Here is a 13,753-nt window from a genome sequence, read left to right as displayed (position 1 = left end):
CATTTTTAATTGTATGTTGCATTGGACTTACACAATGCCTTTGTTCCACACATATCGAGTTTCAACCTTCAACAATAAAAGTAGAGTAAGGATCAGCAAATGCATTATTTATTTTCTTTAAACATGATTGAAATATTTATGCCATGCTGATGTGGTACACTTCATATTTTTTTGTTTAATGTGCAATAAAATCAGAAATGAAGTAAAAAACTAAATATACCGGTATGTGGATTATTATTAAACTATACCAACATACTTGTTCCCACACCAATATTATAATAGTTTGTTAATCAAACATCATCCATAGGACAGTGATATTTTAAGAGATGTGGAGTGTTAATAATTAAGGAAGTATACAGCAGGTATATAGTTCCCTTATTTAGCAGCGGAACCGTTGATGATGCAGTTTGCCTATACCACAATTTTTAACCATAGGTGATCAACACAAATAACTTTCTGGGGATATTGTTATACAAACTGCTTTATTTATGCTTGCTTTGAATATATATATTTCCCCTGTGTCCGTGTGCAATTGTGCCTGCTTGTGAGGTTATTATTAATAGGTCTGATAGGCTTATACTAAAAATACTATTTAACAGGAAACATTTACACCTTTGAGTGCCACACAAGTCTAGAGGGAAGCAGATTCCACTTAAGTCATATTTTTTGGGGGAAAATGCTTTCAAATGTAATCGCAAGATTTTGCCCAATGTATAAAAACATATGTACAAGCAAAAAAGTTATATACCTTCTGAATGTATATGCGGAGCAATTTGCTCGGAAGTCTATGTTTTTTGGATAGAAGGTAAAACATATTTGCCTCCCTAGTGTGTGGAGTTGGATCTCCTAGGGAAGTATGACAGTTCTTCCTAATATCCCAAAGGATATTAATAAATTACTCAATCCCTTAGTAATTTCATTACAGAATGGTAACAATTCTTACCAACCATAAAGAATTGATAAACTGTATTCGACCTGTGTCCATTTGTTCCTGTCAACATGATTTCAGTCAATTAAATATAAAGTCATGTGAGTGCTGTTTTCTGTTCAGTGTTATGTTGAAAGTACAAATTCTAAGAAATACTAAATGTGCATCAGTTGATATAACTTATTACAAAGTAAAGTAATAAAGATAATAATAATAATAAAGTATAACTTTAGTAACAAATGCTTGATAACCTCCACACATATAGCATGTTAATTAAATTGGTTAGGTCTGCAGTAACTCAAAGACTATTGTTGCAGTGTAACTTACCACCCGGGAAATAGTCATTCCATTTATTATTTATTGTTTATTGTGTTATGGGCACAATATGTATGTTGGCTGGCATGCCTGATTGTTTGGCATTGGTCTTTGTACTGCATATACCTGCAAGTTTGTGTACTGAGCCCAAGGGTGTAATCTTCATTTCACATGGACACTTCTCACATGGACACTTTGTTGTCTTGTATGCAGAATTATTTAGAGAAATGTGACAGGTGTTTGTATTTCTGTGTGATTTTATTTTATATAATAAGCAACTGATCCCACTTTACTGCCATAGGCTAAATAATGAGAGATGGATGTGTGTTGGACAAAACAGACTGGATGGAAACCAACCCTAGCCAACCCTACGAGTTATCATCTAGCAAGCGCTATGAGAAGACATAGAAACACTAGGTAATAGAGTGCTATGATAAGACATAGAAACATTAGGTCATAGAGCGCTAGGAAAAGACATAGAAATACTAGGTAAAAAAGCATTATGGGAAGACAGGAACACTAGGTAATAGAGTGTTATGAGAAGACATAGAAACACAAGGTAATAGAAAGCTCCTCACGGGCGTCCAACATGCGTCCCGCGGGACTTCGCGGTACGGCCCACGTAAGATCGTCAGCACGGGCAACCGGGATCACAAGAGCCCTGCTGCTTACCTGTGCGAGGGTCTTTTGTACTGCACAGAGGAAGCAGAACCCAGCAGAGTCACATAAATGTACGTGCTATCATATGACTCTGCTCCAGTCCTGCTTCCTCTGTGCAGTACAAGAGAATGCAGAGGGAGGCCGCACCCCCTGCTTAAGTCGGTGAATGGCATCGAGAGAGCTGCAGTGCAGGTAAGGGGGTGGGGGAGGGTGTTTGAATGAGTATGCGTGATTGAGGGAATGAATCTGTGAATGAATGAATGAATGAATGAGTGTGTGTGATAGCATGGATGTGTAAGTGGTGGTGGGGGGCATGGTATAGGGTAGCTGTAAGTGATGTGCAGACCCCATACTGCTGGCAGCATCAATACATGAGGGGGTAGCTAGCCGGGTTTCAGCATGATACCCGGGCTGACTTGGCATGATAGGAGTGTGATTGATAACCGCAATCACAGTCCCATCATGCCTAGGTTCCAACATTTACTGATTGCCTGGGTATGATAGGAGTGTGATTGCTATCATGCTGAGTCATATTGTTGAATTTTATTGTCCAATTGTGGTTGTTAACCACACTTTTATTAAAAGTAAGTAACACACCAAAATTGGACAAAAAAAAATACAATAACAATATTAATTTATATATGATTGTTGACAGCAATCACACTACTCTCATGCCCAGCCAACCAGTACATGCTGGAATCTGGGTATGCCTGAGATTGCCGTTAACAATCATATATATATATATTAATATTGTTATTCAATTTTTTGTACAATTTTGGTGTGTAACTTACTTCTATTAAAAGTGTGTGATTTTTTTTATTATTTTTAGGTGGGGGAGTCGGTTTCAGTCCAGAATTTTCATTTCGGTGCATCCCTAGAATAAATAGAACTATTTCATTTTTACTTTTCCAGAATCCTGAATTTGTAGTCACAAAACTTTCTAGGCCCAGAAATCAGTGAGGTTTTGTGTCATTTACTTTATTAAATGCATATCTTATTAAAGGCCATAAGTGGCCCACTGCAGAAAACACTTGGACACCCCTGCACTAGGTAATAGAGTGCTATGAGAAGATATAGAAACACTAGGTAAAAGAGCGCTATGAGAAGACATAGAAACACTAGGTAATAGAGTGCTATGAGAAGACATAGAAACACTAGGTAATAGAGCGCTACAAGACATAGAAAAACTAGGTAATAGAGCGTTATGAGAAGACAGAAACACTAGGTAATAAGAGCGCTATGAGAAGACATAGAAACACTAGGTAATAGAGCGCTATGAGAAGACATAGAAACACTAGGTAATAGAGCGTTATGAGAAGACATAGAAACACTAGGTAATAGAGCGTTATGAGAAGACATAGAAACACTAGGGCAGGGGCGTCCAACATGCGGTCTCGAGGTGCGGCCCGCGTGAGATCGGCAGCCAGGCTCATAAGAGCCCTGCTGCTTACTTGTGGGAGGGTCTATTCTCTGCTCCAGTCCTGCCTCTTCTGTGGGGAGAATGAGGGAGGCCGCGCCCCCTGCTGAAGTCTGTGAGCGGCATCGAGAGCTGTAGAGCAGGTAAGGGGATGGGGTAGGTTGTGTGAATGAGTATGTCTGATTGAGGGAATGAATCTATGATGAATGAATTTGTGTGTGTGTGATAGCATGGATGTGTAAGTGCTGGAACCTAGGCATGATGGGACTATGATTGCTGTTAGCAATCACACTCCTATCATGCCAAGTCAGCCAGTACATGCTGAAACCTGGCTAGCTGCCCCCCTTGTGTATTGAGGCTGCCAGCAGTATGGGGTCTGCACTCACAGCCACCCTGTACCAGCATGTATTGGCTGACTTGGGATGATAGGAGTGTGATTGCTAACAGCAATCTGCTAACAGCAATCACAGTCTCATCATGTCTAGGTTCCAGCATTCACTGGTTGCCTGGGTATAAAAAGAGTGTGTTTGCTGTTAGCAATCACACTCCTATCATGCCAAGTCATATTGTTGATTTTTTTTGTCCAATTTTGGTGTGTTACTTTTAATAAAAGTGTAGTTACACACTAAAATTGGACAAAAAATACAATGCCCAGCCAACCAGTACATGCTGGAATCTGGGTATGCCTGAGATTGCTGTTAACAATCATAATATATAATTTTTTTGTACAATTTTGGTGTGTAACTTACTTTTATTAAAAGTGTGTGTGGGGGTCATTTTCAGTTTCGGCCAAGTGAACCCTGAATTTTTGGTTTTGGTCCAGAATTTTAATTTTAGTGCATCCCTAAAATAAATAGAACTATTTTATTTTTACTTATCCAGAATCCTGAATTTGTAGGCCCAGAAATCAGTGAGAGAAAAGTAAAGGTTTTGTGTCATTTACTTTATTTTAATCTGCATATCTTATTAAAGGCCATATTTTCTCTCCGTGAAAAATGAGTGCGGCCCTCGCACGGATACAATTCTGATGAAGTGGCCCACTGCAGAAAAAACTTGGACGCCCCTGCACTAGGTAATAGAGCGTTATAAGAAGACAGAAACCCTAGGTAATAGAGCGCTATGAGAAGACATAGAAACACTAGGTAATAGAGCGTTATGAGAAGACATAGAAACACTAGGTAATAGAGCGCTATAACAATACATAGAAACACTAAGAAATAGAGCGCAACACACAGCGATGCTGTCTGCAGGTCTCATAGCGAAGGTGGCTGATCAATATGCTAATAACAAACGTCAATGACAGATCAGACAGAAGCACGAGCCCGCGCAACGCCCTCGTCGAAACGCGCGCGAACTGCCCAGGCCAGGCGCGCGTTACCTTGGTGACAAGAGGGGGGGGGTCAGTACGTGCTGACGCCGCCTGTTCTATATGAGCGCGAGCGGCGGGATCTTTGCTCCCTCTTATTATTTTGCCGCCATCCTAAAGGGGCGCTTCCTCCTGTCTCTCAGTTACGACCACTGCGCGGCGGCGGATTCTCTGGTCTGCCCACCCCGGTAAGGGCTTTCGTGTATCTCCGTAAGTGGTCGCGGGATACCATAAGGCTGTTCGGTGTATTATATTACGCTTCAAGTGTTTGTAGCGGAGGATGCTATCGCGCTCCTTATCTCCTTGCTTCCTGACTATGGAAGCTGCGAGCTCTACAATATCTGCCCCTGGCGCAGAGGGAGGGAGAACGTCAGTAAGCTGGTGATCGCATCCGTCCAGGGTACCCGCGTGGGCCCGCTGTCAGTGTGCTTAGGGGCTGCACTTATCAGTCTTCTCTATGGCTGGGCCCGGTTCCGCCGCTAGCGTGTTTGTAATAGGAGCGCCGCTATGACAGGATGCGTATATTGGGGATGTGTAGGCCTTCTCCCTGTTATGTCGGAAAGGCCCGTGATTTGCTTGCCATGCTCCAGCGAAGCTCAATACTGAGCTAGTGCTGTCAAATTATGGGGTCGCAGGGACTGCTCCGGGTGTGTCTGCTGATACTGGGGTATCTGAGTGACATGTCACAGCGTGTGCCTCCGGGATGGCACTCCTTGCTAGCTAGAGGCTTTAATGTCGGCCGAGTAAAATAATGGCTAATCGGAAATTCGTAGATTCCGCAAGGTTTGGCAGTGACCGGATTAACCCCCTCCTTGACCGTGGCCGTCTGCTACCTAGCACGTGCTGCCGGGTTTTATTACCGATCTGATCAGCTATCGGCTGCCTGTCCGGCCCCTCCTGGTATTGAACATGGTGTCGCACATATGCAGTGGCTACATGTTGGTCTCTTTTCTACCGGAATACACTGTCTGTGGTTACTGCGTGGTACAGATGAGGCTGCACCACGTGGTGAGCGGCCCTGCTCAGTCCCGGATGGGCAGACACTGTTACTTGACTGCCTTACCGATGGCGGCGAGGGGGTGCATTTGTCTCCAGTTAACTCTTGGGTGTCTTCTGTACGCCTATGTGACAGAAGACATGAATGCTTGTAATTGAACCCGTCTGTGCGATGAGCCCCTTTAAATTTTAAGGGTGTTCCCGATAATTTGCTTGTACGTTATCTTAACATTTTTTTAGTAGTTACAGACCCGATCATGCTTGGTAAAAGGAAACCAAATACCCTTCACTATGAGCAGCGTTGTTAGTGGGACTGAAATCGTTCTGCTGACAAATCGTTGAATGGTGGCTGAAGAATAATATAAGAATATAGTTCAGCGCAATAAAAAGCTAAATGCTTGATGGTACTAGTAATTAGTATACCTTTCCTTAATAGGTAAACTGTGTAAGTAAATCAAGTTCCCTTTAATTATACTATAATTCTGATCTAGAGCTGGCTCCATAGTTACTTGATAAGATGCTATCGCCTACCTTTAGCCTAATCTGGTCTGTTAAACTTATTTCCACTAAGCTTATGCATGGTAGGTCGTAGCTCGGAGCTCTTTGTTGCCACTGGGGTTAAAATCAACATTTTGAATTACATTTTTAAATTTCAGGAAGCAAACAGGCCATACAAAAAAAAAAATCCTATTTCACTTTTATGTATGTTTACAGAGCGCTTATTTTTTTTTAGGGCATGTCTAGAATGGGTGCTATGCTTTTCAACCCATGTGGCCTTAATGCAAATATATTGATTTTGTGTTGTAGTCTGTTCACTGTATGGGTAACTTTAACTGTAATCATGTTTTCATTTTTTACTTTAGGTGATAACATGGCAAACATAGACAAGTAAGTATTGCAATGTTGTATCCCCTTGCATATTTACTGAAATTACTTCTGTACTAGTGGTATCTATTGGGGACATTAGATGCTGTTTGTGGCAATGTATGTAACCTGCAGTTGAACATAAGCAATTTGTCAAACTCATTGCCACTACCTTATAACATGGTATCCAAAAATGTACAGTTTATATAACTGGTAAAAACAGGGTCCCGTTTTAAATATTCAAGATTTTTACAATGGCTAGCTTATGCCACCACAGTGTTGGTGGCCAAATCGGTACACTAAGTGTGCATATACGGTATGCGTGTATAAAAGATGCTTCAGTCTATCTAGTCTAATGATTGCGGGTTCTATATCACAGCAGTGCATTGGGGTTGTGTGCCGCCTACCCAGCTGTCATGTTTATAGGCATACTTTTTATGCAACAATAATGCAGAATGGCAAAATACATTTTAGCTATACTTCTTGCAAATAACAAGATCAATGTGTAGCTGGAATTGTTGCCATTTAAAATGTGTGTTCTTTGAATACAGCACTTTTTAACCAAATGGTAGCCTTATGGTTGTCTTTGATTGTCCTAGTGCTTGATAGGCTATTCTATGCATAGATGGGCAGATGAGGCAGCAGTTTGTTAGATGAACAATAAAGGTGCAGGCCTGTCAAGTGATCCTATAACTATTTAATGGTATTTGTTTACACAGCAAAGAGCAAGCTGAGCTTGACCAACAGGACATGGAAGATGTTGAAGAAGTAGAAGAAGAAGAAACTGGAGAGGAAGCAAACAGTAAAGGTATTTGCTCTAAATTTAGATGATGCTGGCATTAATTACCTTGGCCTATAGTGTAGCTCTTGCAGCACCATAAAGCAGATATTTGATATAAATTGTATTCTTGCAAGGACCTCATTTTATATAAAATAATAATGGGATGACTTAAAAATCCCTTTCAGTTCTTCTGACTGTTCTAAATAGAAACTGTGATGCATTATTGTGCTGCTAACTGGTGAGATTATAAACAGATATTAGCACAAAAATTACTAGAACCTGCAAGATCGTGCTCTGTATTAATGTAAATATTTCTTATATCAGCTAGGCAATTGACTGCTCAAATGATGCAGAACCCTCAAATTCTTGCTGCCCTCCAAGAAAGACTTGATGACCTTGTTGGTACTCCTACAGGATACATTGAAAGGTACTTGCTAATGACATAAATTGATGTATTTACCTCCCCCACAAATGTTCAGAAACTTGTAACTGATGACCTCCATTTGTGTGTTGCCTGCAGTCTGCCTAAAGTAGTTAAGAGGCGAGTGAATGCACTTAAGAATCTCCAAGTAAAATGTGCGCAAATTGAAGCAAAGTTCTATGAAGAAGTCCATGAGTTGGAAAGAAAGTATGCTGCTTTGTATCAGCCACTCTTTGACAAAGTAAGTTGATAACTCTACACCTTTCCACAACTTGAGAATGTAGTTTCAGAACTTGGGTGCCTTTGTAATGAGCGCATGAGTTTAGTTACCTATGCTAAAGTTAAACTATTCTAACATTGGTAGATGAAGAAAAGATTGCCTTTTGGAGTTTAGGATTTTTATACCCTTTTGGGAAAAGTTTCATTTTGGTTATCGCTGCGTTCTTGGTCAGAAGTGGATGCTAATGTTTAACTAATCTATTTTCAAACCACAGAGAAGCGATATCATAAATGCCACGTATGAGCCCACAGAAGAAGAGTGTGAGTGGAAAGACGAGGAGGAAGAGATCTCAGTAAGTAGTATAGTGCTTTATGGCCACTGTCAAAAATTGAAGAATGCATATTTAAGTATTTAGTTTGTACTTTTAATCTACTTTACCTATAAGGAAAAAATAGCCACCCCCTAAAAGGAGAACCTGCAGTGCAGCTCCTTTGTTTTGTGCCATGATTAGCAGTTTATTGCACTTGAAATAGCTGGGGGATACTCCTAATCTGAAAGAATCTATGTAGTAATTTAAGATATAGAAGTATTTTATTAAGTAGTTTTCATACATAAACCATAACGTGTTCCTAAAGTAAGTACAATAAACAATTTTATCACTTTTGATGCTGACGAGCATCTGCCACCTGTGGGATATTGTGATTTGATATTTAGTGCTAGTTCATTTAAAAGAACCACTGCAGATGCAGTAGTATGGACATGATTTAAGATGTCTGGGAAGGATTGAATTGTATTCATGTTTCGCCTAAGGAGGACCTGAAAGAGAAGGCAAAACTTGAAGAGGAAAAGAAAGATGAAGAGAAAGAGGACCCCAAAGGAATACCAGAATTCTGGCTAACTGTCTTCAAAAATGTTGATCTTCTAAGTGATATGGTTCAGGTATATAACTTGCTCTGCAAATGTCACCAAAAAGAAATTTGAACTCCAAATCCAAAGGCATGTTGCTTACCTGGAGTTAGTGTTAATCTAATGTGCTTAAAGAGAGAGATGCCTTAATTACCAGGGCACTTGCATGTGGAAAAATGTCAAACTGCTCTTCAATGTAAATCAAATTACTGCTTGTATATACAAATATCTGAATGATCCATTCCCCAATGAAATGCTGAGCTGGATATTAAAGGAGCACGTTTGCTAAAGATTATCCTTTTCATTGGCCACGTAGAGTATAACTGCAAGCTTTCTACATAACTTTCTACAGCCAACACGATACAACTTTTACCTCTTATCAACTTTGTAGAAACACAGTCCAGAATGCAGCTAACAGGCTGCAGGGCCACTAGGATTTTATCATGCTAGCATTACCCCTCAAAGTTGCATACCAGTATTGCATATGTGAATTAATGCATATTATTGCAACAATATTCCCACACTTGCAAAGCAGTTAAATGGCGAATGCAGGCCACCAATATTTGGCAAGGTAGATTTGTAGTGTAACGTGTTTTATGTAAAAAGTGCATATCTCTTTACAATCTGACAACATGGAACATGTTGCATCCTTTCCCTACTGTGTCAAAATGCATAAACACTAATACTGTACAGCTTAAATTAATGTATTATATGCTAGCTAGCATAAATACTGATTTGTCTCATGGGTGCAGGTGCTTCAGTTATTTACCTGTTAAATTGCCAACTATATATATGAAAATGCACTTGATTCTCACTCTGCTTCTTTGAGACAAGCTATATTAATGTCTGAAGAGTACAGTTTCCCTTTTAATTTCGTAAGATATTTGGTATACAGTTTCCCCCAATGTGAGCAGGAGAGTAAATTGTACGTCCTCTTTTCATCCTACATCCACCCACTATGCTGCTAGAAAACATCCACTTGCAGCCTTTTATTTAACCTCTTCCGTACTGGCGTTCTTGTACTGCGTCTTCCCTTGAAGACTGCAGTTTTATTTAAATATTTTAATTCCGTGCCTGTGATTCGCTTCAAAGCGATCACGTGCATGGAATGAAGGGAGAGTGGCTGCTGTGGATGGCTGGGGACACCCAGTGGGCGGTAGCAGCCGCCCCTCGCGACACTGGATCGCGCATCATCAACATACCGTGTACGCCCCGGTCTGTGGAAGTACCAGGTACGTCACCGGTACGGAAGGGGTTAATCAGCTTTACCTTCCTAGTATGTTTTGAAGCTTTGAAGTCTAGTATTGAAGCTTCAGAAACTAAAGCCTTTTATCTGCACGTTTCCTCACTTCTGTAATGTTTAGGAACATGATGAACCAATCCTGAAACATTTGAAAGACATTAAAGTGAAGTTTTCCGAAGCTGGGCAGCCAATGGTAAGTTCTGGTATCAACATACTAAAAGATGAATAACAAATACTTACCTTGTATATGCATAGTGTTTGGTCAGTAAATTAAACCATAACCTACTGGTTTTTGGGGCAAATATTCTTCCAAATTCTTAACTTTAATTTTGGGTAGGACTGAATGTAGGTGCCTGTTTGAAAAGCGCTTTAGAACAAAGCTTCTATACTTATACTATGCCCAAGTGCTAGACAGGAGGAGAATACAAATGTATGACCCTGAAATAAGGCTAATTGTGACTAATACATCTCGTTGTATTACCCATTATAAGTGAAGCCTATTAGTTTGTAGTGCTTCTCTTAGGGAGGTAATCTTGAAAATGTAGCGTGCAATGTGTACCTTAAAGTGTAAAGTTAGATGCTCTACAAAATATTACCTGGATATTTTTGCCTTGCTGTTAATACTAAATTTCTCCTCAGAGTTTCACATTAGAATTTTACTTTGAACCAAATGAGTACTTCACGAATGATGTGTTGACAAAGACATACAAAATGCGATCAGAGCCTGACGAGTCCGATCCTTTCTCTTTTGATGGACCAGAAATCATGGGCTGTACAGGGTATGTAGCAAAACCTTTAAAAAGGTAGCAAACTGATTCATGGCTTACCTCTTGCAATATGGTGCATTCTGATACAAGGTAAAGTCTATTGACCTGATGGCCTAACACTTTACTGTTTCTATGGCAATTTGCGTTGTAATGGAAGCAGAGGTGCTTGGGATAGCTTGCTTATATTGCCAGGACTCTCCTTCCTAGCTTTCAGTTGAGAACTCCATCTTTCAGTTTTTTTCTGCTGCATTGCATTTACAGTATCTTTGTATTTTGCTTCTTGCAGGTGCCAAATTGACTGGAAGAAAGGAAAGAATGTTACTTTAAAAACTATTAAGAAGAAACAGAAGCATAAGGGTCGTGGTACAGTAAGGACTGTTACAAAAACTGTTCCTAATGACTCCTTCTTCAACTTCTTTAGTCCACCAGAAGGTATGTATAGCGGTTAAGAATAGTAGACTTCAGCATGTCTTGCAAGCTTCTAAACTCAGATTTATTTTTATTTTTTTCTCCCCCCCCCCTTTTTCTCTAGTACCTGAAAGCGGTGTGCTGGTAAGTGATGATGTGTAATAGCTTGTATGACTTGGTGTTTTATATTGCATGTCGGCTACAAATCTTCCAATTTTTCTTCTTAAGGATGATGATGCTGAAGCTATTCTCACTGCAGACTTTGAAATTGGTCACTTCTTACGTGAAAGAATAATTCCTCGGTCTGTGCTTTACTTTACTGGCGAGGCTATTGAGGATGACGATGATGATGTAAGTGGCTGTTATTAAAACTGATGTTTAGGCTAGCCCTTAACTATGGAAAAGATTTGTAAAGCTTTACTAACCATTTGGTGAGTTCTTGGTTCGCTTGAGTAGCTGCTCATTAAAGGTATAATAACTCCCAGTTCACTTCTTGAATTCAGTCTTGTTTTCAAGCTAAGTAAGCATTGTTTAACTCCATTACTGCTTAGTGGCTACTTGGCAGTTTGTCATCATGTGAAATTCTCATGTCTTCTGTGCGTTCACAAGTATTGAATGTTCATTTTCCATGTGTTTTGTCTGTAGGCATGGGGTTCAGAGAAAAGTTGTGCATTTGCAGTGTAGGCTTCTCCCTTGTTTTGTGTGTTTTTAATATGTCCGCATTGGTAATTTAAATGGTTTGTCTTCCAGTATGATGAAGAAGGTGAAGAGGCTGATGATGAGGTAATTATATTATGGCAGTTTTTAAAATGCCCTCCCATTTTTTTTCTTTATGAAGCATCAGCTAGTGGTGTTGGGTAGAACTTGGGTTTGCAAACTTATATTCTGTTAAACACTGGCCACTAGCTGCTGTATATGTATGTATATATGTGTGTGTAAAATATATATATATATATATATATATATATATATATATATATATATATATATATTGCAATCCCATCGGAAGGCTGCTTTTAGAATAGTGTACTGCAGTTGTGGACTGTAAATGGTATGGAATGTATTGCCCCATGTGATGAATGATATTTGGGCATCATGTAAAGCAAGATGTAAACATTTTTTGCCTTTAAAAAGCAAGACCATAAATATCCATTATCTGTATACAATATTATAATGCAGACCAGAAATAAGGATGGAATATCAGTGGAAATGGGGCTTTTTGCTACATTAGCAGCATCTAAAGTTACTAGATTCTAAAGTAAACCTTTGACTTCTAAAACTATTAAGCACACTACTTTTTAAAATACAATCATTCCACATTACAATAGCTTGTCGTTGGGACATGACAGCTATATTCAGGCATCACTTGGAGAAATGGGGTGAACCATTTTTGTCTGGAACAAAGGCAAGCTAGTCTAAGTATCACATGGGATGTGACAGCCAAGATCCTTCAATCATCTGAAGCTATGGAAATAGACTGATCTTTGTGCACTTGGCATTTTGTTCACAGGAAGGCGAAGAGGAGGCAGACGAAGAAAATGATCCAGATTATGAGCCTAAGGTAGGGTTCCAACTCTATAGGCAGTTGCAATGGTTAAATGGTGCATGTGTTTCAAATTGTACTGTAACAGCATCTAGAGCTTTTTGAAGCTTATAGTTGTGCGGTGTCAATCATTTTACATTTGCTTGCACACCTTCGTAACTTCTCCTTCTAAAATGTTTTTTCTAATCTATGCAGACTAATGCTTTATTTCCTTATTGTATGAGTACATTTTTGGAATTTTCCCCACTAGGTTTAAATGATGTCTGTAGAATTCTTACCCTGGGTATGTAGTTCTTGTTAACTGAGCCATCTATACTTTAATACACTAATGGTCTTTGTGTTATGCCTCACACAGCACTAATATATTTGGGAAAATGCACAATTTTATGCACATCTCCGTATGCTGAAGTTAAATCTCACTTCAGGTATATTTTTATACCTGCTAGGCGATTCACAAAGAAGCATTTCTTAGTTTAGCCAAACTTGACTATTTCTCAGATTAGTAACCTCAGTAACTGAGCTTAAATGTAACCCTAAAGTGTTGGAGTGAAATTTTTTTTTTTTCCTTCCCATTATTTGCAGTAATGTGTTACTGGGTGAAAGTGTGTATACCAAGTCTAATATATTTAAAATATTTCTTCTCTCTACAGAAAGATCAAAACCCAGCTGAGTGCAAGCAACAATGAAGCAGTGTGTATGTGGCCTTGTATTACCTGCACTGTAATAAATTAAACTCATAAATTAGTTACTTACAGCCTTATGTTTTGTATCTTCTTGGTAGAAAAGTAAACAAATTTTTGTTAAAAAAAATAAATAAAACTAAACATCTAAAAAATGTTAAAGCTCATTCAACATAGTATATTAAGGTGTTCTTTCCTTCCAACTATGTATACAATACAGAAATACCCTAAAGCATGT

At 39.3% G+C, this 13,753-nt stretch overlaps 1 protein-coding gene across 3 annotated transcripts; it reads left to right on the top strand.

Annotated features, from left to right (window-relative positions):
* The first annotated feature begins 6,553 nt into the window (after positions 1 to 6,553).
* On the top strand, positions 6,554 to 13,521 carry LOC149302733 (nucleosome assembly protein 1-like 1). Of its 3 annotated transcripts, none has more exons than XM_089482040.1 (14): positions 6,554 to 6,570; positions 7,266 to 7,354; positions 7,652 to 7,754; positions 7,848 to 7,989; positions 8,243 to 8,320; positions 8,779 to 8,907; positions 10,239 to 10,310; positions 10,757 to 10,896; positions 11,171 to 11,316; positions 11,417 to 11,436; positions 11,521 to 11,643; positions 12,043 to 12,070; positions 12,801 to 12,853; positions 13,486 to 13,521. In XM_089482040.1, the coding sequence occupies exons 1-14, from the start codon at positions 6,554 to 6,556 to the stop codon at positions 13,519 to 13,521; spliced, it is 1,176 nt and encodes a 391-aa protein (XP_089338166.1). The 3 variants fall into 3 exon arrangements, with proteins under 3 accessions (XP_089338166.1, XP_089338165.1, XP_089338167.1); XM_089482039.1 differs by having other exon boundaries at positions 12,043 to 12,075; positions 12,803 to 12,853; XM_089482041.1 differs by lacking the exons at positions 7,266 to 7,354; positions 7,652 to 7,754.
* Positions 13,522 to 13,753: the final 232 nt, after the last annotated feature.

This window comes from Sceloporus occidentalis, unplaced genomic scaffold (assembly GCF_023333645.1).
Source record: "Sceloporus occidentalis isolate IW3139 unplaced genomic scaffold, rSceOcc1.0.p SCAF_17, whole genome shotgun sequence".
In the NCBI taxonomy this organism is placed as follows: Eukaryota; Metazoa; Chordata; class Lepidosauria; order Squamata; family Phrynosomatidae; genus Sceloporus; species Sceloporus occidentalis.
This window is presented reverse-complemented; position numbering and strand designations above follow the sequence as displayed.

Bases quoted from the DNA above. Each gene is read 5' to 3' on its own strand.
- LOC149302733 (XM_089482039.1), top strand. The intron at 7,755-7,847 runs GTACTTGCTAAT...TGTTGCCTGCAG, and splicing joins CCTACAGGATACATTGAAAG to TCTGCCTAAAGTAGTTAAGA. The intron at 7,990-8,242 runs GTAAGTTGATAA...TTCAAACCACAG, and splicing joins ATCAGCCACTCTTTGACAAA to AGAAGCGATATCATAAATGC.